The sequence below is a fragment of the Phocoena sinus genome, chromosome 3, assembly GCF_008692025.1.
Source record: "Phocoena sinus isolate mPhoSin1 chromosome 3, mPhoSin1.pri, whole genome shotgun sequence".
Taxonomy (NCBI): domain Eukaryota; kingdom Metazoa; phylum Chordata; class Mammalia; order Artiodactyla; family Phocoenidae; genus Phocoena; species Phocoena sinus.
The window spans coordinates 124235464-124259840 of NC_045765.1; the positions used below are offsets into that span (position 1 = coordinate 124235464).

Below are 24377 nucleotides of genomic sequence, written 5' to 3' on the forward strand. Positions count from 1 at the left end.
GTTTCGGACTTTTTGTCTAACTCAGTAGAATAAACTTTGAGAAGAGCAGTTTCCCATTTAACTTTGAATCTCTAGCACCCAATAGTGTTTAATACACAGCTAGAGCTCAATATGGAAAAGTTTAGGAAATTAATGACGTGGCACAGAAGGAAGCGAAGCAACTAGTAGCTCTAGTGGAACTAGAAAATAACATTCTCAGAGTTACTTTCCACAACTCAAGCAGCGGAGAACTCACTCCTCTTCCCAAGTTCCTGGGATTCTCACCCCACGATCGGCTGGGAAACAGGAGCGAGGCACGTAACAAAAAGAAACCTTCTTTGGATTTCAGCGATTCCAGAACCTGGCCTGATGAAGCATCCACAGGCCTAACTACGTTAATATAACTTAAACTTCCTCCACAACCTTGAGGTACCACACCAAAACCTATTTAACCCATTCGGTGTGGGTAGGGGCGAGGCCCCGCCCCCGATTCCAAATTAGCCAATCCAAACTGCCAGAATCGGTAGCGCGGTGTCTTCTGGGATATGTAGGCTTCCGAGACCAGACTTTCTCCCAGCTTATGACTTCAGTTCCCGGCGGCCAGCGGGCCCCAAGGTCGGCCCTCTTTCTGGGGGCGCACCACGGAGCAAACCAGGGGGCGGGTCCTCGCCACTCCCAGACTTGGGCAGAACCTGTGCTGTTGGTGCGGGCCGGCGATTCCCACGTGGTTCGGAGACTCGCGGTTGCAGGCTCCGGTCCTCTCTAACTTCACCGGCCTGTGGGCCTGCTGCCTGCAGAGATGCCGAAGATCAAGGCAGGGGCGAGCGGCCGGTGCCGCGAGCGGCAACAACAACGCCGGGAGCTGAAGAGCGTAGGAGGTGGGGACAGGCGGGAGGGAGCTGGGGTCAGTCGGGTTGGGTCTTCCGGCAGGACCGAACCCGGGGTGAGGACGGAGTTCTGGGCCGGGACAGTGAGACCAGGCGTGGCCCGTGCTCTGGGAGCCGCGCAAGTCCCGGGTTTCCCGGAGCGCGGGCCGCAGGCCCGGCGCGCAGCCTCTGGCTTCCTGTCCAGCAGAAGGGGTGAACTGAAACTGTCATCCCGGCTCTAAGCGTGACGTTTGGTAGCTCTCGTTGGCGCACATACTTTAACCCAACTATCCTGCTTTCTTCTCTGGGATGGTCCAATATTTGATTTTAGTTGGGAAATTAAGGCTATTTCATGTTTTCTTCCAGGACTCATGTTCAACACGGGGATTGGGCAGCACGTTTTGAAAAATCCTCTCATTGTTAACAGCATTATCGATAAGGTGGGTGTGGAAGAGGAGAGGGAGAGAGTTATTGGGTTACTGATTTTATTCTTAGGAATATCTAAGCATAGAAAGGATGCCTGGCACAAAATAGATGCTGTATAAATACTTGTTGAATGAATTGAGGAACTGTGTAGGATTCATAAACTGTCTTCAATATGATTTGCTTCCTTCTGTGGGTCTCGGTTTCTCCAGGCTCCAAATTCTTTTATCTTTCTGTAGATATTTACTTCTTAGCTTAACATTTCTGCTTGTTCGATTCCAGATTATTATTTTATTCCCAATCACTTTTTCTAGGCACCATCTATCACTGTTAGTTTTTATTTACTCCAGACCCTAAAATTATGTCTAAACAGACACCTTTGGAAGTTTGTTCCCCAGAGAAACCTATATGGTATAAGCCAATGCCACATATAAATTCTTTGGAGTATTCTTCCTGTATGGGTCTATTGATGTTCTCTTATTGTTTTGGATGATTGGGTGCTAGGACAAGAAACACAGATGGTGCAAATTACTTTCAGGATTGCAAAGGAAGCATCCTGGAGCTGTAGAAAGAACATTACATAGGTAATCTCGACTTAGTGTCGTTTACAGAATGAGAGTTGGCCTAGCTTTTTAACCTTTTTGGCTCATGGATTCCTTTGAGCATCTGATGAAAGCTATGAACTGCAGCTGTGTGCATACAGACACCGAGTTTTGTGTAAAATTTCTGGATACTCCTGCATCCCTGAAACCATACATGGATGTAGAATTGAGAAATACTGGTACAACGTGTTATGGTTCTCAGGCAAGGTCATCATTTTGACCTTTCCAGTTTGAACTTGGTGGTAACAGAGTTGATGACAAGATGCTGTTGGAATCGTTTCAAAGGTAGAAAGCAGAATGCAACTCTCAGAAAGAACTGCTTTTCCTGCTTTTCTTACTCCTAACTATTGCCCCAAGTTAGGAGAGGTGTTAGATTTCCACTTGCACCTAATGTTAATGAGATAATTTTGTTAAGCACATAGATCATGAAGGAATCTTCTAAAAAGGGAGTCAGGATAAGATCTAACTGAGCACTTTTGAGTAAAGATATTCAGATGTAAATTAAATTATTACAGATGTTCCTGTAAAGGTAAAGTGGTTGTGCTTGCTTGTAGGCTGCCTTAAGACCAACTGATGTGGTGCTGGAAGTCGGACCTGGAACTGGCAATATGACTGTAAAGTTGCTAGAAAAGGCGAAAAAGGTAAAAAGAGGATTTTGGTATCCTCTTGTTTGGTATCAGAAATTACTATGTGAGCAAGCTCAGGTGGCTTACAGATCTATTTAATTAATTGCTCCTTTGCTAGAAACTATCTTAGAAAATATGAGCGAACTGGGTGAAGGGGGTCAAAAGGTACCAACTTCCAGTTGTAAAACAAGTAAGCCATGGGATGTAATGGACATGATGGTGACTATAGTTAACAGTACTGTGTAGTATATTTGAAAGTTGCTAAAGAGAGTAAAAATTCTCATCACAAGAAAATAAAATTGTAATTATGTGGTCATGAATGTTACATATACCTAATCATTATGTTGTACACATGAAACTAATGTAATGTTATATGTCAATTGTATCTCAGTTTTAAAAAATGGATTAAAAGAAAAAGAAAATATGGGGTATATCAATCAGGAAAACAAACCACATTGGATATTTCAATACAGGGAATTTAATATAGGGAATTGGTTACATGGTTACTAGAGGACTAAGAGAAAAAATGGGAACACTGAGGTAACCCAATAGTAGTAATTACAGAGAGCAGCTACCACCTCTAGGCTCAGGGGAAAAAAGCACAGCAATTGGAGTTATTGGACCTTAGGACTTTGGAGGAGATCTAGCACAGGCCTCTGAGATTAGGGTGTCACCTGGCCACTGCTGGTACCTTCTTTGTGTCTTGGCTTACCTAGTTCCAGTTAAATTAGACCACTGTTGTGTCTTCTGGTGGAAGTAGACAACACGTTTTAAAGAACTTATCTGAAGAGAGCTCAATGAAGAGACCATTGACAAAATGTGGGAATGTTAAGGGAACCAGTAAACATTAGTGAAAAACCTAGGGACTAGCAACAGCAGGAAATAGTTACTATCCAAAGACCTCAAGGGGCAAGAGGAGGGAAGTGTGTTACCGGAGCCCAGTAAGAGCAGGAGCCATCGAACAGGGGCCACTCATAGCAGAACACAGCCGCTGCCAAAACCTTGTGCAAGGCACAGCCAGACATTAGGAAATACTCAACGTTGCCCCTTGCACCGGTAATGCCTTTCATCAGGCCGTTGCCTTTCAGTAGCCAATCCCAACCAGAAGTCAAAGGGCAACAGAGCTGAACTGTATGACCCTACAGGCACAGAGAAAGCTGGAGAATGGACCTGGGAGCTAAACAGACTAAACGGCACATATATCTACTCTGTAGATGTGGTCTTCCTGGAAGTCAGTAAAACCTCAGCTTATATTGAAATAAAATTAAAATTTTAGCCTATCTGGCATCCCTTTTCATTTACTTGAGAAGTTATCTGTGCTGTATGTTCTGGATCTCAGTAGATGAGAGAAGTGATATACTCATTCCAGGAGCAGTTGCTTTGTGTGCTTCTAAGAACATTTACTACAAAGACATATTGTGTATTTTTTTCGTCATCAGTTGAGTTACAAAGCGTGGAGCCATATGACCACAATACTTCTGTCAATTATTTGGGTAGAAAGCTCACATAGTCCGGTTGTCTACTTTTCTGGGTGGTGTTTTTGTTGTTGTTCCCTTAACCCCATTCCCACATTTTGTAAATACTCTCTTCATTAAATTCTCTTAAATAAGTTCTTTAAAATATGCTGGTAGAGTACAATTGAAGGAATATTGATGGTAGAATTGGGAAAAGGAGTTTAATTCATTTAAATCATGTAAGAGTTTCCATTGAGATAACAGGAAAAGATTTATACTCCATAATTAACCTAAAAAAGTTTTTTTTTTTAAATTTAGGTAATAGCCTGTGAACTTGACCTAAGGCTAGTAGCTGAACTTCACAAAAGAGTTCAGGGCACGTGAGTATACATTTAATAGAATTAAAGTGCATTTCAGTCTCATGAAACAATATTCTTTTTAATTGCTTTTCTTTTCTTATTATCAGGCCTCTGGCCAGCAAACTTCAAGTAATGGTGGGTGATGTGTTGAAAACAGATTTGCCATTTTTTGATGCTTGTGTGGCAAATTTGCCTTATCAGGTATGTTTTCAAAATGTAGGGAACATTATATATACTAAATTGTTTTCTGGTGTGTCTTTCCCAGAACTAACTAGTTAATTCTCTTACAGATCTCTTCTCCTTTTGTCTTCAAGCTGTTGCTGCACCGACCTTTTTTCAGGTTTGTGACAAGAAGAGCAAAGTTACTGCCAAATCTTAGGAAAATTGATAGTCTAGGCCATGAACATAGACAGCCAAAGATTAAGGTTAATTCAGTTGAAAAACTACTGGAGAATTTGTTTTGTAGAAAATACCAATTTGTGTGCTGCTTTCTCTCTCTCTCTTTCTCTCACTTTCTTTCTTTTTCAATTGCCAGAGTTACTTGGGGGAGGTGTGGTCTAAGTCCTGCTCCTGAGACCAGGTGGCCTTTCCCTATTTTTTCATGCTCTTGCCATTAGCCCAGGTCAAACTTTTTATTACCTTATGTCTAGATTCTTACAGTGGCCTCCTAACTGGTTTCTAGTACAGTCTGTACCAGTAGTTTTCAAATCACAGGTCAAAAACTCCTTAGTAGTTATAAAATAGTGAGCCATGACTGTCATTTTTTAAAATTTTATTTATTTATTTTTGGCTGCGTTGGGTCTTCATTGCTGCATGTGGACTTTCTCTAATTGTGGCGAGCGGGGGCCACTCTTCGTTGTGGTGCGAGTACCTCTCATTGCGGTAGTTTCTCTTGTTGAGGAGCACAGGCTCTGGACATGCAGGCTCAGCGGCCATGGCTCACGGGCCCAGTTGCTCCATGGCATGTAGGATCTTCCCGGACCAGGGCTCGAACCCATTTCCCCTGTATTGGCAGGCGGACTCTTAACCACTGCGCCACTAGGGAAGCCCCATGACTGTCATTTAGAAAAAAATTACACGGAATAGAATGTATCAGAGGGCATTCAGTGCATGTCATCAAGGTGATCATAGTTTCATGAAACTTTTTGTTTGAGTTCCCTAAACATATATATATAGAGAGATTTGTGGCAGGTGTTGCAACGTCAAATGTACTTCTTAGTGTGACTTATTGTCAAAAAAGTTTGAAAGTCAAATCCCAGCTTTGAAGATGCTCTTCTCCTGTTCAGGAGCTTCCCCCTTGCTTGCTGAATAAAAAGTCCACTTTCCTTAACCTGTTACACCAGGAGGACACTGATATCACAATCTGCCTCCGCTCTTCCACAGGGATGTTTACGGCCCCATGAATACAGTTCGGCTACTGAACCAATTTTGTTCGTTTGGGTTTTGTTTTTTAAAATGTTTATTTATTTATTTGGCTGTGTCGGGTCCTAGTTGAGGCACGTGGGCTCTTTCGTTGTGGCACCTGGGCACCAGAGCGTGCAGGCTTAGTAGTGTTGCCCTGTGGCATAGTGGGATCTTAGTGCCCCAGCCAGGGATCGAACCTGCGTCCCCTGCATTGGAAGGCAGAGTCTTAACCACTGGACCACCGGGGGAGTCCCTGGGTTTTGTTTTCCTAGAGGGGCTTATGGACTAGTGCTGATCTGAAATACTTTCTCATCTGATCATTGAGGGCTTACATTTGCAAGGGGTTGGAGCTACGGCCATTACACAATGAAAAACAAAGGCAGCTGGATCATTTTGTGGTAATAAAGCTCAGGTTGAAAGTGTTCTCCTCCCTTCTGGCCAGCTGGACTAATTATTAACCCCAGATATTGCTTTGCTCTATTTCCCACTTAAGAAAAGTCATTGCAGTTAAAATACATTTATAGTTGAAAATGACCTTGTTCCTTATTCCTTTCTGCTGTCTTTTCAGATGTGCTGTACTTATGTTTCAAAGAGAATTTGCTCTCCGACTGGTTGCAAAACCTGGGGATAAGTTATACTGCAGACTGTCAATTAATACACAGCTATTAGCACGTGTGGACCATCTAATGAAAGTACGTGACTGTTGTTGAAATAATGTGGCTTAACTCATCCTTGAGCATCTAGCTGTGCCTTCTGGGAGGAAAGCATATTTGATTACTATTTAAAGTTGTTTTTGAGAGGACTCCTTAAACATTTTCTGATTAATAGGTTGGAAAGAATAACTTCAGACCACCGCCCAAGGTGGAATCCAGTGTCGTAAGGATAGAACCTAAGAATCCACCACCACCTATCAATTTTCAGGTGAGGTTAAAATAACTAGGTCATTCAGTAAAGGGAAAAAAAGTCCAACCTGGAAGATGTGTGTCTGTAGCAGCAGAAAGGTAACGAGTCAACCTAAATGTCTAAACAGGAGAGTGTTAATTATGATACATCCCTGTGATGGAGTAGATGGAATTGTTTGACACAAGATAGTTGTTGAGGACCTCAAGAGCATGGGAAATGTTTGCAAAAGGTAAAAAGATTAGAATGCCATTGCAATTTGCTGAAGATTATAGCTATGGAAAACATGTATCTATTTGAATAAGACATGGAAAACAAGATAAAATGAAAATAGTTGTGTTAAATAGTATGAGTAACACTTTTTAATCAAAATTCTAATTTCTGCCATTTAAAAAGAGAAGAAAGCCAGATGATGTGATGTAAAACCTTACTGCAATCACATGGTATAAAATCGTGATTGCTTATGTGGTCAGTAACTGGTGGCAGTGGAGTGGTTGTCAGTTATTCCTGCAAGGTTTACTTAGGTGTATTGTACAGGCTATATTCTAAATCATGTCTGTTTTGAGTTTTTTGAAAATGATACTTTGATTTTAATAAATGCCATGTTCTTTGTTCAGATGTGGAACAAATATGTATTTTTCTTCTATTTTTAAAATTGAGGGTAAAATATTCAGTGAGGTGCACAGAAGTGTGAAAATCAAGTATGCACCTTACTTTTGCATATGTGTGCCAGCCAGATCAAGATATAGAACATTTTCATCACTCCAGATATAGAACATTTTCATCACTCCATCACTCCATTTATTTTTATATATTAACACAAAATAATACCTAGTAGGTATAGGCAGGTTTAATATTCTGTAAGAAAATATCCATCTACTGTTTCAGGAATGGGATGGCCTAGTAAGGATCACCTTTGTTAGGAAAAACAAGACACTGTCTGCTGCATTTAAGTAAGTATTTTACTAATTTATGATATATGAGGGATCAGTGCTTCAGATACTGTGCTAAGTGCTAGAATTTGGTCCTTTTTCCTGAACAGATACCCTAAAGCATAAACATGATCCATGTCCAGACACATTATTATCTTTTTAAATTTTTTTTGGCGGTACGCGGGCCTCTCACTGTTGTGGCCTCTCCCGTTGCGGAGCACAGGCTCTGGATGCACAGGCTCAGCGGCCATGGCTCACGGGCCTAGCCGCTCCGCAGCATGTGGGATCTTCCCGGACCGGGGCATGAACCCGTGTCCCCTGCATTGGCAGGCAGACTCTCAACCACTGCGCCACCAGGGAAGCCCTATCTTTTTAATTTTGTACTTGGTGAGGCAGGAGAACTTAATGAAGAAAAGTTCCTGGACTTGGGAATTATATCAGGTTTTTGTTTGCAAAATGGGAAATAACCAAAAACTGACCACACATCCTGCCTAGTTTTTCCTTGGAAAGATGAGGTGATGATGGACCCCATCCACATTTTTAAAAGATTTATGGCATTTTAACTTGGAAAAATATAACAGCAATTTGGGGCCCAAGGTCAAAAGAAAGGTGAAAGCCACAATGAAAAAAAAATGTTTGTAGATGATGTTTTGTGGAGTCTAGAACTTCTTTAAGAATGTGAGAGATGTTTATCAGGACTTACTTTTTAAATATTAGTAGTTGTGATTATTTCAGAAGTTTAAATATTCAACACCTTTTTTAGTTCCTTAATTTCGCCATATGGAACGTAAATTTAATCTTATAATAAACATAAAGGAAATTATTTATAATCTGACTTGGGAATAATAGTGATATCATGTCTTTATGTAATATAGGTCAAGTGCAGTGCAACAGCTACTGGAAAAAAACTACAGAATTCACTGTTCGGTCCATAATATCGTAAGCAGAAAATATTTCTGTTGTTTCAATAATTTGTTCTGTTTTAAAATGTCCCTCTATTTCCTATTCTGTTTCATATATCATTACAAGATTCTTAATTTTGAACATTCCATAGGATCCTTAAAAGACAGTATGTCATGTCTAACTGGCACTAGAACTTGAATTCTAACAGGTCAGTGCTGCTATGTATTTTGCAGAACATATCTGAACACCCTTGAATACTCCACTCCATCCTCTTTTACTGACGGTTTTTTTTTTTTGCCATAAAAAGATTCAGTTGAATCATAATTTTCTCAAAGTTTTAAGCTTGTGTAACTTACTCAGCGTAAAATAATTGTGTACCGTTTGCTAGCCTTTGAATTGTGGCCGTCCCTTCTTGCTTGTTGCTTACGTAGCAATTACAAATTTAAAGTTACTATTTTCTCAGTGACTTTTTTTTAATACCCAGAAATTGAAATAATTAGAACAAAGTATGAGATAAATAGCAGATTTCTGGTTGTGAACCTCATGTCTCTGTATTATATTATCTGTGCAGCATTTTCTTTAACTAGTTGTGTGTGTGAGCACACATAGACATATCCATATATATAATGACTGTGATGTTTGATAACTTTTTAGTTCTTTCAAGCTAATTAAATGGAGCGGACAGATAAAAGCAAATTTCTTTTGTATTTTTTTACTCAGATCTTACATGGTTTAATGTACCACATTGCTACCTCCATTTTATGAATAAAGTCATTGTACATCTACCTACGTAGGAAATATTATGCTGGATTAAGACAAATTTTTAGATGAAAGATGTAAAGTATGAAATATTTTCAAGGGTTGGAGAGGCCATCTATGAGAAAAACTTAACTAGCTGGTAAAATGAAATTTGTACCAAGAATATGTTACTTTTAAAGAAGTAACAATTGCTGTAAAATTTATTTTATAGCTTTAATTATTTTATGTGTTATGAAGTACTTTGTGACGCCTGAAACAACTATTTCAGAATTTCTAAGAAGAAAAAGGGCAATATACATGATTTAGCTCATTCAAGGTCTTCTGTGTATTTGGTATATGCTAAAAAAATCAACCACTTAACTAATGAGAGATCCAAGTCTTAATCTGCACAAACAGGCTTTCCAAAACTATCATGAACAGATAAGGTGACTGTTTATGACTGACTGAACTAAAAAAAAAAAAAAAAAAAAAAAGAGTCAAAGTGACTTCATTAAAGATATGTTGTTCATTTATTCTGAATCTTATATTGATAGATAATACCAGAAGATTTCAGCATAGCAGATAAAATACAGCAAATCCTAACCAGCACAGGTTTTAGTGACAAGCGGGCCCGTTCCATGGACATAGATGATTTCATTAGGTAACTACATTTTCCTTTTCCTACATTTTTACATATCTTTACTGTGACACCTTCAGATTTAGAAATTTAAAGGCTTTTAAGTGGTATAAGGTGCTACCTGGGAGTTATTGCATAGCACTTCCATGGTATGGAATAGTATTTGGTGTAGAAGACGGAGGCTAGTTAGCTGCAGCAGAATGAACACTTTCTGTAAGAACAGTGGTGGAGAACAGTCCGAGCCTGGAGATAACCTCTGTGGCAATGTGTGTGGTGGTGTGCATGCTCCTCCCCTCTAGCCTCCTCCCCCAACTCCCATTCACAGTTAGTCTTAACAGTTTGTCTCTTCAAAGTAGCCTGTAAGGTAAAAGAATCATAATATATATAGTTGGGTCTTTTTTTTTTTATTGAGAATAGCTTTTAAGTATGAAATAATATTAGTTACAATCATATCTGGTTATCATTTCTAACTGGTTCAGTAACTTATTTTGTGGACTGAGGCAAGTTCCACACACCTGAAGCAAAAGAAGGGTGTCATAATTAACTGGGCAATATAGACCGAAATTTGTTTTCCTTGGATTAAGCAAGTAAGTCTTAGCAAAGCAGAGTAAGGCGTCAAATTACCCAGGTAATTATTAACCTGTATTCATTGTTTTTAATCACTAACACTCTGATTTCCTAACTAATAAACCATAATTTTTTTCCTGTTTATCCAATTCATTTTTAAAGCTTCCATGGTCTAGAGGCTGATAAAAAAGAGGGTAGATTGTTATAAAAGTCATTGGTTTGACTTTTCTATGCTAGAAACATAGTTGTATGTAATTGAGACAAATGGAGCTTATATTTTATTGGCAGGCTAGCAGTACTACTGAGTCTTTATTAGATGTTAATCCTAGGAGTTGAACATTATTCATAAGTACCTATCTTCCTTTTTCAGATATCTTAACCCATCTCGATGGTTCTTATGGGCCATTCTGAAAATAATCTCAGGCAGGTCTAAGTAGAAATATTTCATCTTATTTTCCTTCATTCTTATTAATCTTCTTCAAGGTTACTAAACATGCAGTTTGCTAACTAGGATCTAATAAGTACACAGGTATCCAGAGAGAAGCAGTATTTAATTTGAAACTCAGTAACAGTGAACTCAGAGAGGAAGAATGGACACATGAGATTAGCCATTCATCTCTCTCCTGCCTCTAATTCCAAACAGCTTCACATCCACTTACCAGGTTGAAATGGAACAAGGGCCAGTGTCCTCTTAGGCCAGGGATAGTGTAGGTCTAAGATCATTTTAAATTCATCATGCCTTAAGACATACAGGCTATGACAGAAGAGGCACCAAAATGATGTGGTTTTAACCAATATATATCTCATAAATTTAGTTGAAGAATAAAGTTTCTTTACTGACTAGTGTTAGGAGTGGGTGGGCTTCACAGGTTTGCTGATGTATTTGTGTTTTAGAATTCATGGTATAGGGACTATGTATGCACTGTTACTTGCTACAAACTAGCATTTCAATACCATCCCATCTTGGTTTCTTTTTTCAGATTGCTACATGGATTCAATGCAGAAGGTATCCATTTTTCTTAGGTATCTGCAGAAGAGAAGTTTCCAAACTCAACAAAGTAGAATTATATATTCTTAATAATTTGAGAAGATGAACTATGCTTGGACACTATGTGCTTGACTATTTTTGATTTACTACTGTTGTCACCATTTATTACTCTGAATTTTTAAGGAAGTAAGTCAATTCTAACTATACAGGTTTCTTTTTTTGGTTTTGGTTTGATTTTAATATGCAACATAGGGCAGGGTCCAATTTATACATGATACTCTTCAAGTTTAAGAGCCGCAGACACGCACAACTTTACACTTAAAAGTTATTTCTAACAGTGTATTATATAAAGATGTTACACTAATATTTTCTATGTTATATATTACTGCGAGAACCTTTTTTTAGGATTTTAGCTCTTTAGGCCTTTGTTCTTCAAGTCATAAGAAAGTTAAAATATGCTTAATTTAGTCACATATTCCCCATACCATTTCTTCTTGTTATTCATGTGTACAGTAAAGCAATTGTGTCCTTGTTTCCTAAAATGTTATTTTGCTTCTCTCATTCTTTCTCTGTTTATCCTATATAATTTCTATCACTGCCTACCCCTTTAGCAATCCTGCAGCATAATAGGCTAGGGTTCTAGGTAAGCCTGAGTCTGCTACTGCCACCACATGGTGCCAGGCATATTACTTCTAGGCATTCTTACTTGTAAATGAGGATGCTCAACTAGAATGAAATGAACTATAAGATTGTGTTTTTTCTTGGGGAGATAGTCATAGATTTAAAATTTCAAAGGGTTTTATAAATCAACACTGGCTTTAAAGTTAAAATCCAAATTTTAACAGAGGTACACTGAGTGAACCTAGAAGGAAAAGATAGGTTGTTTGCATAAACAGATTTTTTTAGAAATCTGGCTTCAAAGTGATATATTAAAACATTCCTATATAACTAAAACAATGTATATTTTTAGTTAATTATTAATAGGGATATCAGCTTTCAAGTCTGAGAAAGTAAAGAATGTTTAATCCAGATCCAAAAAATTTAAGTTATTCTTTAAATAATAACTGCACAAAGCCACTTTTGTTACATAAATACTACATAATTAAGAGTAGGTTTTTTTAATCTCACAAAACTACTTAATTAGCAAAGTTCACTTGTACCATCTCTATCCTTAAAGGAAAATTTAAATTTAAGATTTAATTCAGCTTTCCCTCTTATTTCCCTGTCCTCCTATGGACTGCTGAGTTTCAGTCCCTTTTATAACCTTCAGATTTCTCTATCTGTAAAACTGACGGAATGGATTATACTACCAAGATCTTTTCTGGTACTGATTTTTAATATACCTTGAATACTAATCAGAATGAAGCCATTATAGTATAAGGCAGTACATTTCAAATTGAGGAGACCTTCCAGAGATAGTACCCTTCTAATTTAAATAATAAATTAAGACTTATCTGTTGTGCTTTAAAATGAGTAAATTCACATATCTCTATGTCCTTTGAAGATCATTCCATAGATTTAATAATAAGCACACTGTGAAAATCTACACTTGTTCTAGATTTCAAGTTTACAGAGAAGCTTTTCACCATGGTGTTAGGATTTCCCACGGCGGCCTTCTGTGTTCTGTGGACAGTGAAGTAGGGAATCTGGCTCATGTGACTCTATTCATAGCTTCCCATTAGCCCATATGAATGAGCTGGTAGTTCCCTAGAGTAAATCAAAACAAACCACCCTTGGTAGACTTTTTTGTTGTTAACGTACTCCTAGACACTATCCTGGGAACTGAGGGAAAACTCCTAGAGAGATATATAAATCTAACAAAATATTTACATGAAAAGTGGCCAGTTTTCTTCCTTGGAATAGCAATCTGTAAAAATAAGTGCCACCATTTAAAAAGCAGCATGCCCTAGATGAACTGATCGGTGAGAATTTAGTGATTCTCATCAAATAATGGTGAAACATCATACATTAGGTAATGGGTGGAGCTTGGGTCAGATGTGCCTTTCAAGGCAAAGTCATCTCTTTCTTAGCTTAAATTCTTTTTCAAGAGACTTTATGTACTGTCTATTCTTGGCTTAAACTAACAGTTCTATTATGGACTACTTTCAATGTACATGTACATATTCATGCATCAGAAGCCAATTTCCTTTAACAGTACCATTTAAAAGGTTCATTTTGGGGTGCTAATGGACACTTCAACTTAAGTAATGGTATTGGTAAAGATCAAATTGCACTATTAGTCTTGTTAATACCACACTGGAACACACACTGCATATATATGTATTATCCTAAGATAAAACTCTTTTCAGAATTTCATTACTTTTTATTATACACCAACTAGTTTATATTTTAGTTCTTTACAAAGAAAATGCTAAGAAAATTATAACCACATGTTATATGGTTTTAAAATCATAATTCCAGATTTTTTTACATATAAGATGGAATGGTCCAGCAGCTATGTCCACTGTCACAGACTTTAGTTCCATTCATTGATATGGCACATCCTGCAAATCTAGTCACACACAAAAAATGTCTCAATTACAGTAAAAATGTACACACAATAAAGGTAATTTACAATGACAAATAAGGAATGTAATTTATCTTGGCTGTGCTTCAGAAATTTAGGGTCAGTAGCCTTAGTCAAGGCACAAAGCAGGAAGAGGTGAGCACAGCTGTTTCTAGAAGTGGGCAAGGTATGTACAATCACTGATGAGGTATGCATGCACGCAAAGGATTTAAAACTGCTCAGTCTTGCTATGAAAATTTAACTGAGTTAAAAGGAAATGCTGTGGCTTCCCCCTACTATTCACCTCTGGATCAAGTCCACAATCTTACTTCATCATACAGAAAATAAAATTGGCAAGGATCTTCAAAAGTAAATCACTATGTGGGTAAATGAAACAAAATGCTTCACTATTCCCAAACCTTGGTTTTGCCTCCTGGACTAGAAGCATCTTGTAGACAAAGGAGTGTTTCACAAAATTGAAATGTCATTCAGGTTGAAGGGACAAGACATTTTCCACAGACACTTAAAATTTCAAACTTTCGAATGGCCCTTACAGCTGAACCATTGTATGTTACAGTAGTGAGGGTTCTGGGAATCCTTTAGCAGCAAATGCTGATTTAAAGGGCACGGGGTCTCTTCGGGTTGATTTGCTTGCTGGCCTGTTCTTCCTCTTGTAGAGCTGCACGAAAAGACTTCACTTTATCTTGGAAAAAGAAAAGAACGAGGAAATAAGTTTTGCATTACATGCAATGCAGCACACAACTTTATGGGTCCTATCAAATCAGCTCTCTTAATTAACTCAGGATTTTTCCTTCTTTGTTGTCCAGAAACTCAGAACAGTGCTCAACTATAGCAACAGACTCATTAGATTCCTGGAAATACTTGTGGGTTTTTTTTGTTATCTTCAACAGATTTCTGTTCTATTTGGCACATTTTACAGCATTCAATTTTAATTTATTTGAATTCCTTTTTGCAGTGTAAAGAGGCTATATATGTGTGTAAAGTAGACATTTCTTCTCTCAATATTAGAAAATGTCTATTCCCAATTCCTATTTTACCTTTTTAAGCTATGAAATTTTAAGATTATTTGAGTTTTTAAGAAGACATGTCATTTTTTCCTTATCAGGGATTGCAAAAGGGCATGATGGGGAAGGGAAATTACAGGACATTTCTTGGCCTTACAATTCTGTCCTACTGTCTATTGTGTACTGATTCAGTCACTTAAGAGTAAGAAATACGTAAGTAAAAATTGGAGGAGGCAAATAATAGCTGTGTGAAGATGAGAAATCTTTCTATAACAGTGGTTCTCAATTTGGGAGTGATTTTCGCTCCCCTCCCGGGGACATTTGGTAACATCTTACAGACATTTTTGATTGTCACATTGGGGTGGTACTACTGTCATCTAGTCAATAGAGACCAGCGATATTTGTAAGCATCGCACAATGCACAAGAGACAGCACCTTCCAACAGTTTCCCAACTTAAAATGTGCAAAGATTATGGCTTTCAGAAAAAAGGAGAGATATAAAGTTGGTATCTCAATTTCTTTCCCCTCTTCCTAAGTAAAACGATGTTGAAAAAGTTGGCTTTTCTGAAATTTAGAAAGGAATTTAAGGGGACTTCCCCAGTGGTCCAGTGGCTAAGAATCTGGCTTCCAATGCAGGGGACACGGGTTAGATCTCTGGTTGGGGAACTAAGATCCCACATGCCATAGGGCAACTAAGCCTGCACCGCAACTAGAGAGAAGCCCGCATGCCGCAATGAAGACCCAGCACAGCCAAAAATAATAAAAAATAAGAAAGGAATTTAAGGACTTCTGGATTTGATGCCTGGTAATACAAGATAATAGCTCTCAAACTTCTTATGTTAATAACAAAATTATCTCTGGATGGTAAAAAAAATTTTTTCTAAGGAAGGACTGAATAATATAATATCTAGGTAGTAATTTCTTCAAAGTTTGCTTGCTTATACATGAATCCTGAGACAATTAAGGAAAGGAACTAAGTTGAAAGCTACATCTTACAAAGAAAAAAAATTAGGATGCATTGTGATCTGTCTTCTGAATAAAATGCATATCGAAAAAGCTGCTTGTGCATTATGACAGATTAGAAAAATGATCAAAACACTTTAAATCAAGGCTTGAATATGAAGAACATGAAAAACAGCAAATTTTAGAAACCCTGCATCTGCACAAACAATTCTAAATTGGCAAAACGGTCACTGCTGACTCTATAAGATATGATTTCAAATAACCAACTTTACAAAGAACCTAGTTTAAAAAATTTGAAGCAGCTTGTTTGATGCTAAAAACTAGCAACTTCAGTCTGGTTTCATGTTGCACTGCATGCACACACAAAGAAACCTACTTGCATATAAATGAAGATAGCTAATTTGCCAAAACCTAAGAAAGCACATACAATACATGCTTATCTGAAGCTGCAGAGATATGCTAATTAAAAAGCCAAGAAAGGAGCCATGGCATGTAGGTAAACCACATGCCTCCCTTCATAAGCAAAGTAGAAAGAGTTGTTTTGAAACATTCCCCTTCATTTTTTAAAACAAGTGTTCAAAGGAAAAACATGACAATATGCACAGAAAGGAGATGCACATAGGAGGCTATAGAAAGATGACCCGTAATAGACCTAAACCAAGAAAAATAATTCTGAAAAGCATCGGCCCACCAAACTAAAACTCTGAATGGGTATACAAAATTTACAAACTTGTTAAAATATATTGTCCCTCTTTAATCATAAGATGTCTTTACCTTCTCCAAAGACTAAAAAAAAGATGATTAGAGAGCACTTGAAATGATTTTTCATGTTTCATTTTTAGAAAAATCAGAATGGTTCGTTGGTCTTCAATACCTCTAGAAAGATGTTAAATGTACCCATAATTTTCACTTCAGATATCTTCTTGCAATATGAAATCCTCCCACTAATTACATACAAATATTAGGCAGATTTCAAACACTAAAATGAAAAAAGAATTACCCCGCAGCTCAGTTAAAATGTCTATTTTTTGCTCAAGAATAGCTTCAAGTTGTGTAGCATATGAATCTACATCATAGTCTACTTCTTCAGTCATCTCTAGGAGAGCCTTTTCATCTTCTAACCATCGAATAGATTCCTGAAATGACCAAGAAAAAAAAAATAATCCAATGAGGCTATTTATAAGACAGAAACCAATTAATAAATTTCATGTTAATCAAACATACTCAAGATAGTATTCTCTAAAATATTAATAACCATAAAACATCTTTATTATAGAGTAAAACTAAGAAATATTTCCTTAAATTTGAACACAAACACCACTGTGACAGGCCAAGTAAGATGACTTCATTTTCCTTTTATTACTCTACTTTGGGGTTTGGGGGAGGGAATGAATCAGTCAGACACACACACACACACACATCAATGAGCATAGTAAATCTCAAACTTCAACAGCTGTACCTAAAACAGAGAGACAACGGGTGTAATAATAAAGTTACTGATCAATCTGATGAGGCCTATGGGAGCCCAGAACTTGTAAATCATCTGGAATTAACATATCTATTTGGGGCCTCAGTGGTTCAGCCAAGAGGTAATCCTAAATTCTACACACTAGCTCTTCAATATTATCGACTGTAAGGGAACACTGGATAGCCCTTTTTTTTTTTTGGCCGCACCGTGTGGCTTGCAGAATCTCAGCTCCCTGACCAGGTATTGAACCCGCGCCCTCCACAGTGAAAGCGCAGAGTCCTAACCACTGGACTGCCAGGGAATTCCCAGGATAGCCCGTTTTAGAAGAGTCAAATGAACCACTAAACAGTAGCTACTTACTTACTACTATTCATAAATGCTTCAAGGAAACCATTCCTTTTTTAAAAAAATAATTAGTTATGTTTGGCTACGTCGGGTCTTCGTTGCTGTGTGCGGGCTTTCTCTAGTTGCAGGGAGCGGGGGCTTCTCTTCATTGCAGGGCCCGGGCTTCTCATTGTGGTGGCTTCTCGTGTTGCAGAGCATGGGCTCTAGGTGCGCAGGCTTCAGTAGTTGCAGCACACAGGCTCAGTAGTTGTGGCGCATACCTCATTGTAACAAGGCATTCACAAGTCTACTGCTGGATTCCAGGACAATTCAATTGTGCTGCACACACAACTGTTCTATAAATGTACCAATTTAGTTCTGACACATCAAGTATAAATTTGAGTTTGAAAGCCTCACCTGACTGAGTTTTATGGGTGTCCATATGGTTCTAACAATTTTCTTAAATTACAAGTGTCCTTTTTTGATTTAATCTAAATACCTGGGCCTCTGAAGAGATTCCCATAATATGGATTTGACTAAAACTGTAACAGTTTTTTTTTTTAATTTTTTTAAAAATTTTTTTTTTAAAACTGTAACAGTTTTAATCAATGTATACGCTATTCTGAAGTTATAAACAGTTCTCTTATGTTTTTGAGAACTTCATCCAAGTGCTTGAATGGCGAGAGCTGAGGAATGTTAATGTCTGTTTACAGATAAATGAAGATTTCTTCAACATCAGAGAAGGAATATAGGTTAACAGGACAAAGGATTTATATACTGTGGGAAGGGGGTGGGGGGGCAACCTGACTATACAGTCTCCATAAATATGTTCAAAATTATCTTCACTTCCTCAAAGGCATCAACCTCCAGAATATTTCCTTTTTTTAAAAAAATAAATTTATTTTATTTTAATTTTTGGCTGCATTGGGTGTTCGTTGCTACATGCGTGGGTAAGCAGGGGCTACTCTTTGTTGCAGTGCGTGGGCTTCTCATTGCAGTGGCTTCTCCTGTTGGGGAGCACGGGCTCTATTTGTGCAGGCTCAGTAGTTGTGGCACGTGGGCTCAGTAGTTGTGGCTCATGGGCTCTAGAGTGCAGGCTCAGTAGTTGTGGCGCATGGGCTTAGTTGCTCCACGGCATGTGGGATCTTCCCAGACAGGGCTCAAACCCGTGTCCCCTGCATTGGCAGGCGTTTTCTTAACCACTGGGCCACCAGCGAAGTCCCCAGAATATTTTCTTGTTTATAAAAAGGGAGAGGGGAGGATCGTATGGTAAAAGGTTTTTTTAAATAGGTTTAACACACAATGGGATAAATACCTAAGGAGTTACTGCTATAGGAAGGGATATAATACCCCTCAGTCATCTGCCACTGACAGCTCAGTCAGTACAGTAAACTCTCCTGAAATACTCCTCCTTTTCTACAAAGACTGACTCTTCCTCAATTGTTCTGATACCCTTTAGAAGAGTTTTTCCTACTGCTGTCAAACAAACTGGCCTACCATGAAGAAAGGGACTAGTGGAGGGTAGAAGTTCAACTCCTCTATAAATGGACAACTGACAAAAGCAAATGAAGTGGGAGAACAGAAGAAATAAAGTAGATCTTTCCATCACAGTTGCAAAGAAAGTTTGTTTGTAGTGATCATTCATTCTATTTAAAACGTACTGTGTCATATGCCCTACAAATACACATATACTTACACATAAACAAGTATTATTTTTAAATTAGTGTGATACTCAAAGAATTACAAGAGTTGGTAGTTAATTTTTCTAGAGAAACATTTGATTAAAGATTCTGTCTTACTTTACCTGGAAGACTGCCCTGTGATCTTCTACAACTTGTTCTTCCATTTCTACCATTTGTGAGACAGCTTCGTGGAAAGTAAACAATTGTGGAGAAACCTCTTCTTCCTTAAAATAAAAATAGTTTAAAAATTATGACATAAGTTTATATTTTAAATGTTATAATAAAAAAGTAGTTTTTCTGTGTCACCTACAAAAATGCAACTTAGAAATTGAGGATGCTTGAATATTAAAGACAACTAAAACAAAACATGAAAGGCAAAGTCACAATTTCTTTTTATGGGTCAAAAATATTTAACATAACACTCAGTAAGACAAACTTAAACACATCAGTAAGAGACAGTTTTCACTTATCCCAAGCTTCACTGCAGAATTACTGTAAAAAAGCAATCTCTTTTGGAGTGCAACTTTTCAGAAATACATTTATCACAGGCTAGAAATATACTGAAATATTTCCTCAGTGTTGTTTACTTTCCCTAACAATTTAATTCACATATATGTCTTAAATTTCTTTTCACTAGAAGAGAGACGTAAACATAGTATCTTTCATGACTGTGACTATCAAATTGGTATTCTGAAGGATTCAACTCTTACTAAATTTTAATTTCTGAATTGCATTCTACAATTTACTTACCGGTTTTTACAGAAATTTTAATGGACAATTCACAACTTTATCAACAAAAACTCACATATGTATATGCAACATATATTTTGGTCCTACATCAAGTCAAACTTCTCTGGCCTTGCTTTCTTTTTTGAGCTTCCTTCCCAACTCTAACATCTAATGATTTATTTCCTCAAAATGTGGCTGTAGCGATTGAGAAGTACCCTTAAAATTGTTTTATAAAATGTCAGTAGGAAAAGCAACATTTTTCAAATAAAATACACAATTCTAAATATATGTATGTATTTTCGTTAAATTAAATATTATAAGTAGACTTTGACTTATTTGACTCTTTCATCAATAAGCTGCCATCCCTAAAAGTTTATATAATCAAGTTGGCTAAAGAATTTTTTATTTTTTCTTTGGGAAAAGAGCCATCTGCTTTTAATCAGGACATGCAGGCATGATTCTCTCATATTCTCTGTCCTTCTGGTAAACACAGAGTCAACCACCTTTACTCATTTTGTCTGCCCACTTCCCTGCCAAGCCAAGAATGTCCTGTCTTTTCTCTGCTTCAAGATATTATGCAAATTCCTATCACTTCCACGCAGCCCACTCAGAATACTTTTTGTCTATACAACTACTTATGGAATTCTAATGCACTTGGTTATCCTCTAGTTTGTCTACCTGTATTACTTTTATCTCCAGGGCATGTCCTGGACACTATCCCATTTTAATCTACCTTGTTAAAATTTAATATAGCAATAAGAATATGTACACATGCACCAATACTTAACTAAAGGCTAATGCTGAACCATCTCAAGACAGTTCCTTGGGGAAGGCAAAGTTGAAAGAAATCCACACTCTTTCATATATAAGGGAGGTTGCAAGAACCTATGATGTCATGCTTAAAGCCTCTGGATTAGTTCTGGTCACCTAGCCAACCTCTCCAAATTAAGGTCCTGCAAAGACCCAATAGATGCAAGAATAAAATGTGAGAGATCTGCTATAGGGAGTGCCTATCTTGTTCTGGTTTTCCATATCTTTGGAAGCACCGTATCTAGGAGCAATGCAGGGTTTGCTTTAAGGAATTTTTTTTTTTTTTTTTTTTTTTTTTTGCTTTAAGGATTTAAAAAGCAACTGCAGTCTCTTTCAAACGTTTTGGGGACCGGGGATAGACTAACGCCAGGATTTCATTTTTAGGTCTTTATCCTCTATGGTTCAAAGTTCAGAACTCTTATTTTATTTTATTTTATTTTATTTTATTTTTTTTTATTTTATTTTTAAATTTTATTTCATTTTATTTTTTGCGGTACGCGGGCCTCTCACTGTTGTGGCCTCTCCTGTTGCGGAGCACAGGCTCCGGTCGCGCAGGCTCAGCGGCCATGGCTCACGGGCCCAGCCGCTCTGCGGCACGTGGGATCTTTCCGGACCGGGGCACGAACCCGTGTCCCCTGCATCGGCAGGCGGACTCTCAACCACTGCGCCACCAGGGAAGCCCAGAACTCTTATTTTAAACCAGGTTTCTTAACTTGGACACTAACAGACATTTTTGGGGGGAGGAGGAAGGCTGTCCCTGTGCATTGTATGATGTTTAGCATCATCCCTGGCCTCAACCCACTGGATGTTAGCAACACCATCCCACCTGTGACGACCAAAAATGTCTCCATACATTTTTCTCTGGAGAGGGGCCAAGTCACTCTTGGTTGAGAACTGCTGCATTGAGTCCTACTTTGTAGAGTATTTTGAAACATGATAACAAAAAGTAGGATATCCGTTTGTTTACTCTAGAATATTTTGGACTTTAAAATACCTGCTGGAAAGTATAAAAACATGAACTTAAGTTATACTGTTTCCAAAGAATATCTTATTGCAGCAAGCAATCAATTTAGCTGACCTAAGATTTCACTCTGGTATAAGGAAGACCCAGATTTCAATCCTGCTGGGCTTCAGTACTTACTACTTGTATGATCTTAGGCAAGTTAAAAACAGGGATAATTATAGCACCTACCACACTGAATTGTGAGGACTATACCAGATCATAAGATGCCTAGCAAATATATGTCATGAAGTAAGCAACTAATAAATGCTACCTTTATCATTATAAGAAAATGCCACTATAGGATTCTTAGTGGGAAAAGAATGATATAAAACTATATAGATTATACATTTAAAAAATGAAGTTAAATAACTATGTGAAAATGTGTTTGTGCTTTTTTGTTCTTTCTTTATACCTCATTGTCCTTATGCAGTGGGCACATATTATTATTTTTAAGTAACAGGGGAATCAAAATTTTAAATTTATGAAATGTCACCAAACATTCAAAAATACAGAAAGCAACCAGATTTAACAAATGTCAGATTTTTTCCATTTTTGATACAGTTCATGAATCCTTTTAATGCATGTGCATGTGTCCATAATCTTGTTTCTAAGCTTTATACATGTGATATATTGTATGTACAATTCTTAAACTTGTTTTTTTCCCTGTATTACTTTAAAAATCCCCAAATTTTAACATCAGTATAAAATCTGGAAAAAAGAATAGTTAGATCAGGGGTCAGTGAACTTTAGTACATATTTTGGGGTTGTGAGCCATACAATCTTTGTCACCTCTGGTCTTAATGAGCAGGGCCATGTTTCAACAAAACTTTATTTGTAAAAACAGATGGCAGGCCCACAGGTTGTAGTTTGCTGATCCCTGATTTAGATGATAGTTTTCACTTATTCTGCTATGGATGAAATGACTTAGATAATTACAACTATATTATGTCACTTACATTTTGTTCACAAAGAAGTTTTAGATCATCCCTCTGAGGGGAACTCCCCACACCCCACTGTGCCTCTAAATCATCAATCTGATTTGGTGGATGGTGCATTATTGGACGGACATCACCAGCGGCAGTTGGATCCACAGTCAATTCTTTCACCCTATAAACACATAAGAGGTATCTATAATTAACAAAGATTCATGCAGAGGAACAAGAAATATCAACCTATTTAATATAAAAGCAATTCAATAAACATATTAATATTGATGATGTCAGCTTTCCAGATCAAATCTAACTGAAATCTGTTGAAATACTAAAGGTATGTTTAGCTGTGAAGCTTTAGGAATTTACTTAGGTATATAATTTTACAATTACTTCAAACATAATTACTGTGCATTACAAATTGAGAATCAACGAAGTATGCAGATTCAGTATTTCAAAATAAATAAGAGACACTTGTTGCAACTAAATTGCTGAATAGAAAAATGCTAACAGTGGCACTTAGATCAATAAATAAATCACAGTCAAAAATCAGGGTTTTTTTTGATTTTTGGCCGCACCATGTGTCACACGTGGAGTCTTAACCACTGGACCGCCAGGGAAGTCCCCCCAAATCAAAGAATTTAATACACTTTGCAGATTTGGTAGTTAGAAGGCTCAATTAAAATAGCTACATGTGAAATATTTCTAATCTATAAAGATTATAAGCTGTAAAGTTCTATCATTAAAAAAAGTTCACCCCTTAAACTTCAATTTACATATTTGGGAGAGGGTACACTTTTTAAGTCAAGAGGAGCCTTGTGATTTCCTTGCAGACAGAAAGAATGTAAACTATTCATTTTAAATAAGACAGTTTATCCTTCAATGGTAAATATGCAAAGATGACATCATCCTTAAAAAGATGAGAGGGGAAAAGGAAGCCTGAATTCTAAATCATCAACATTTTAAAGCAAATTAATAAAGTAAATAAAAATGAAAATCATGCAGTATAACCACCACCTGCCAAACAAAATGAAAATGAAAAATAAAATGGCTCAGGACAAAAGTATATGCTATGAAAGTAAATGCTATAAAACATGTATACATAGCACAATCCAAAAGAAACTATTAAAATAAACATCTTATGTATAGAATGAAGTAGACCTGGTAATTGAAGGAGAAAAGTCGTCATACTCATAAGAAGGAGAGAGATCAGGGCGACTGCCACTACCCTGTGAGAAGGGAATGTCTGATGGACTAATTCCAAACTCCTTTACTCTGCAGCACCAAAACAGCAACAAATTAAAAGAAAATGCTCTTGTAAAGACAGCAATGCACATTTCAAGTTTGCATTTAGTACTCAGTTTAATTTGTTTAGAAAAGGATCAACGTTGTTATGACAATATATTTACACTATCTTAAAAATAATCAATGTGAAGAGGCTTTTGAACCCCTCTGTTCTATTGACTCCCTACTCCATAGTCCTTCCTTTTCTCATGATCTTTCTAGAAGTTTAACGAGTCCATCACCTAAATTTGAAATGCCCTGTATTTAGCTACATGA

The 24377-nt window shown here is 37.4% G+C and overlaps 3 protein-coding genes across 5 annotated transcripts in view; 1 reads left to right on the plus strand and 2 right to left on the minus strand.

The window, feature by feature from the left end:
- IPO11 (importin 11) overlaps positions 1 to 399 on the minus strand; it is a 256286-nt gene extending 255887 nt beyond the window's left edge. Inside the window, exon 1 of the mRNA XM_032627471.1 lies at positions 265 to 399. The gene's annotated coding sequence lies outside the window, so the exon portion shown is untranslated. The remainder of the gene's footprint in view (positions 1 to 264) is intronic.
- Positions 400 to 569: 170 nt separating this feature from the next.
- Positions 570 to 12848, plus strand: DIMT1 (DIMT1 rRNA methyltransferase and ribosome maturation factor). Of its 3 annotated transcripts, XM_032625934.1 has the most exons (12): positions 570 to 857; positions 1212 to 1285; positions 2425 to 2511; positions 4269 to 4330; positions 4417 to 4510; positions 4600 to 4649; positions 6282 to 6405; positions 6542 to 6634; positions 7502 to 7566; positions 8421 to 8484; positions 9741 to 9847; positions 11371 to 12848. In XM_032625934.1, exons 1-12 carry the CDS (start codon positions 779 to 781, stop codon positions 11411 to 11413), a joined length of 942 nt encoding a protein of 313 aa, XP_032481825.1. In that variant the 5' UTR covers positions 570 to 778; the 3' UTR covers positions 11414 to 12848. The 3 variants fall into 3 exon arrangements, with proteins under 3 accessions (XP_032481825.1, XP_032481824.1, XP_032481826.1); XM_032625933.1 differs by having other exon boundaries at positions 8421 to 11537; XM_032625935.1 differs by lacking the exons at positions 570 to 857; positions 1212 to 1285; positions 2425 to 2511 and having other exon boundaries at positions 4267 to 4330; positions 4600 to 4643; positions 6275 to 6405; positions 11371 to 11584.
- The window catches only part of KIF2A (kinesin family member 2A), a 68639-nt gene continuing 53959 nt past the window's right edge, over positions 9698 to 24377 (minus strand). The window contains 4 exon segments of the mRNA XM_032625932.1: positions 9698 to 14587; positions 16873 to 17008; positions 19469 to 19570; positions 22845 to 22995. Coding sequence (XP_032481823.1) covers positions 14502 to 14587; positions 16873 to 17008; positions 19469 to 19570; positions 22845 to 22995 — 475 coding nt within the window. The 3' untranslated portion in view covers positions 9698 to 14501.

Bases quoted from the DNA above. Each gene is read 5' to 3' on its own strand.
- DIMT1 (XM_032625933.1), top strand. From the start codon at position 779: ATGCCGAAGATCAAGGCAGGGGCGAGCGGCCGGTGCCGCGAGCGGCAA. The intron at 6,406-6,541 runs GTACGTGACTGT...TCTGATTAATAG, and splicing joins GTGTGGACCATCTAATGAAA to GTTGGAAAGAATAACTTCAG. The intron at 6,635-7,501 runs GTGAGGTTAAAA...CTACTGTTTCAG, and splicing joins CACCACCTATCAATTTTCAG to GAATGGGATGGCCTAGTAAG.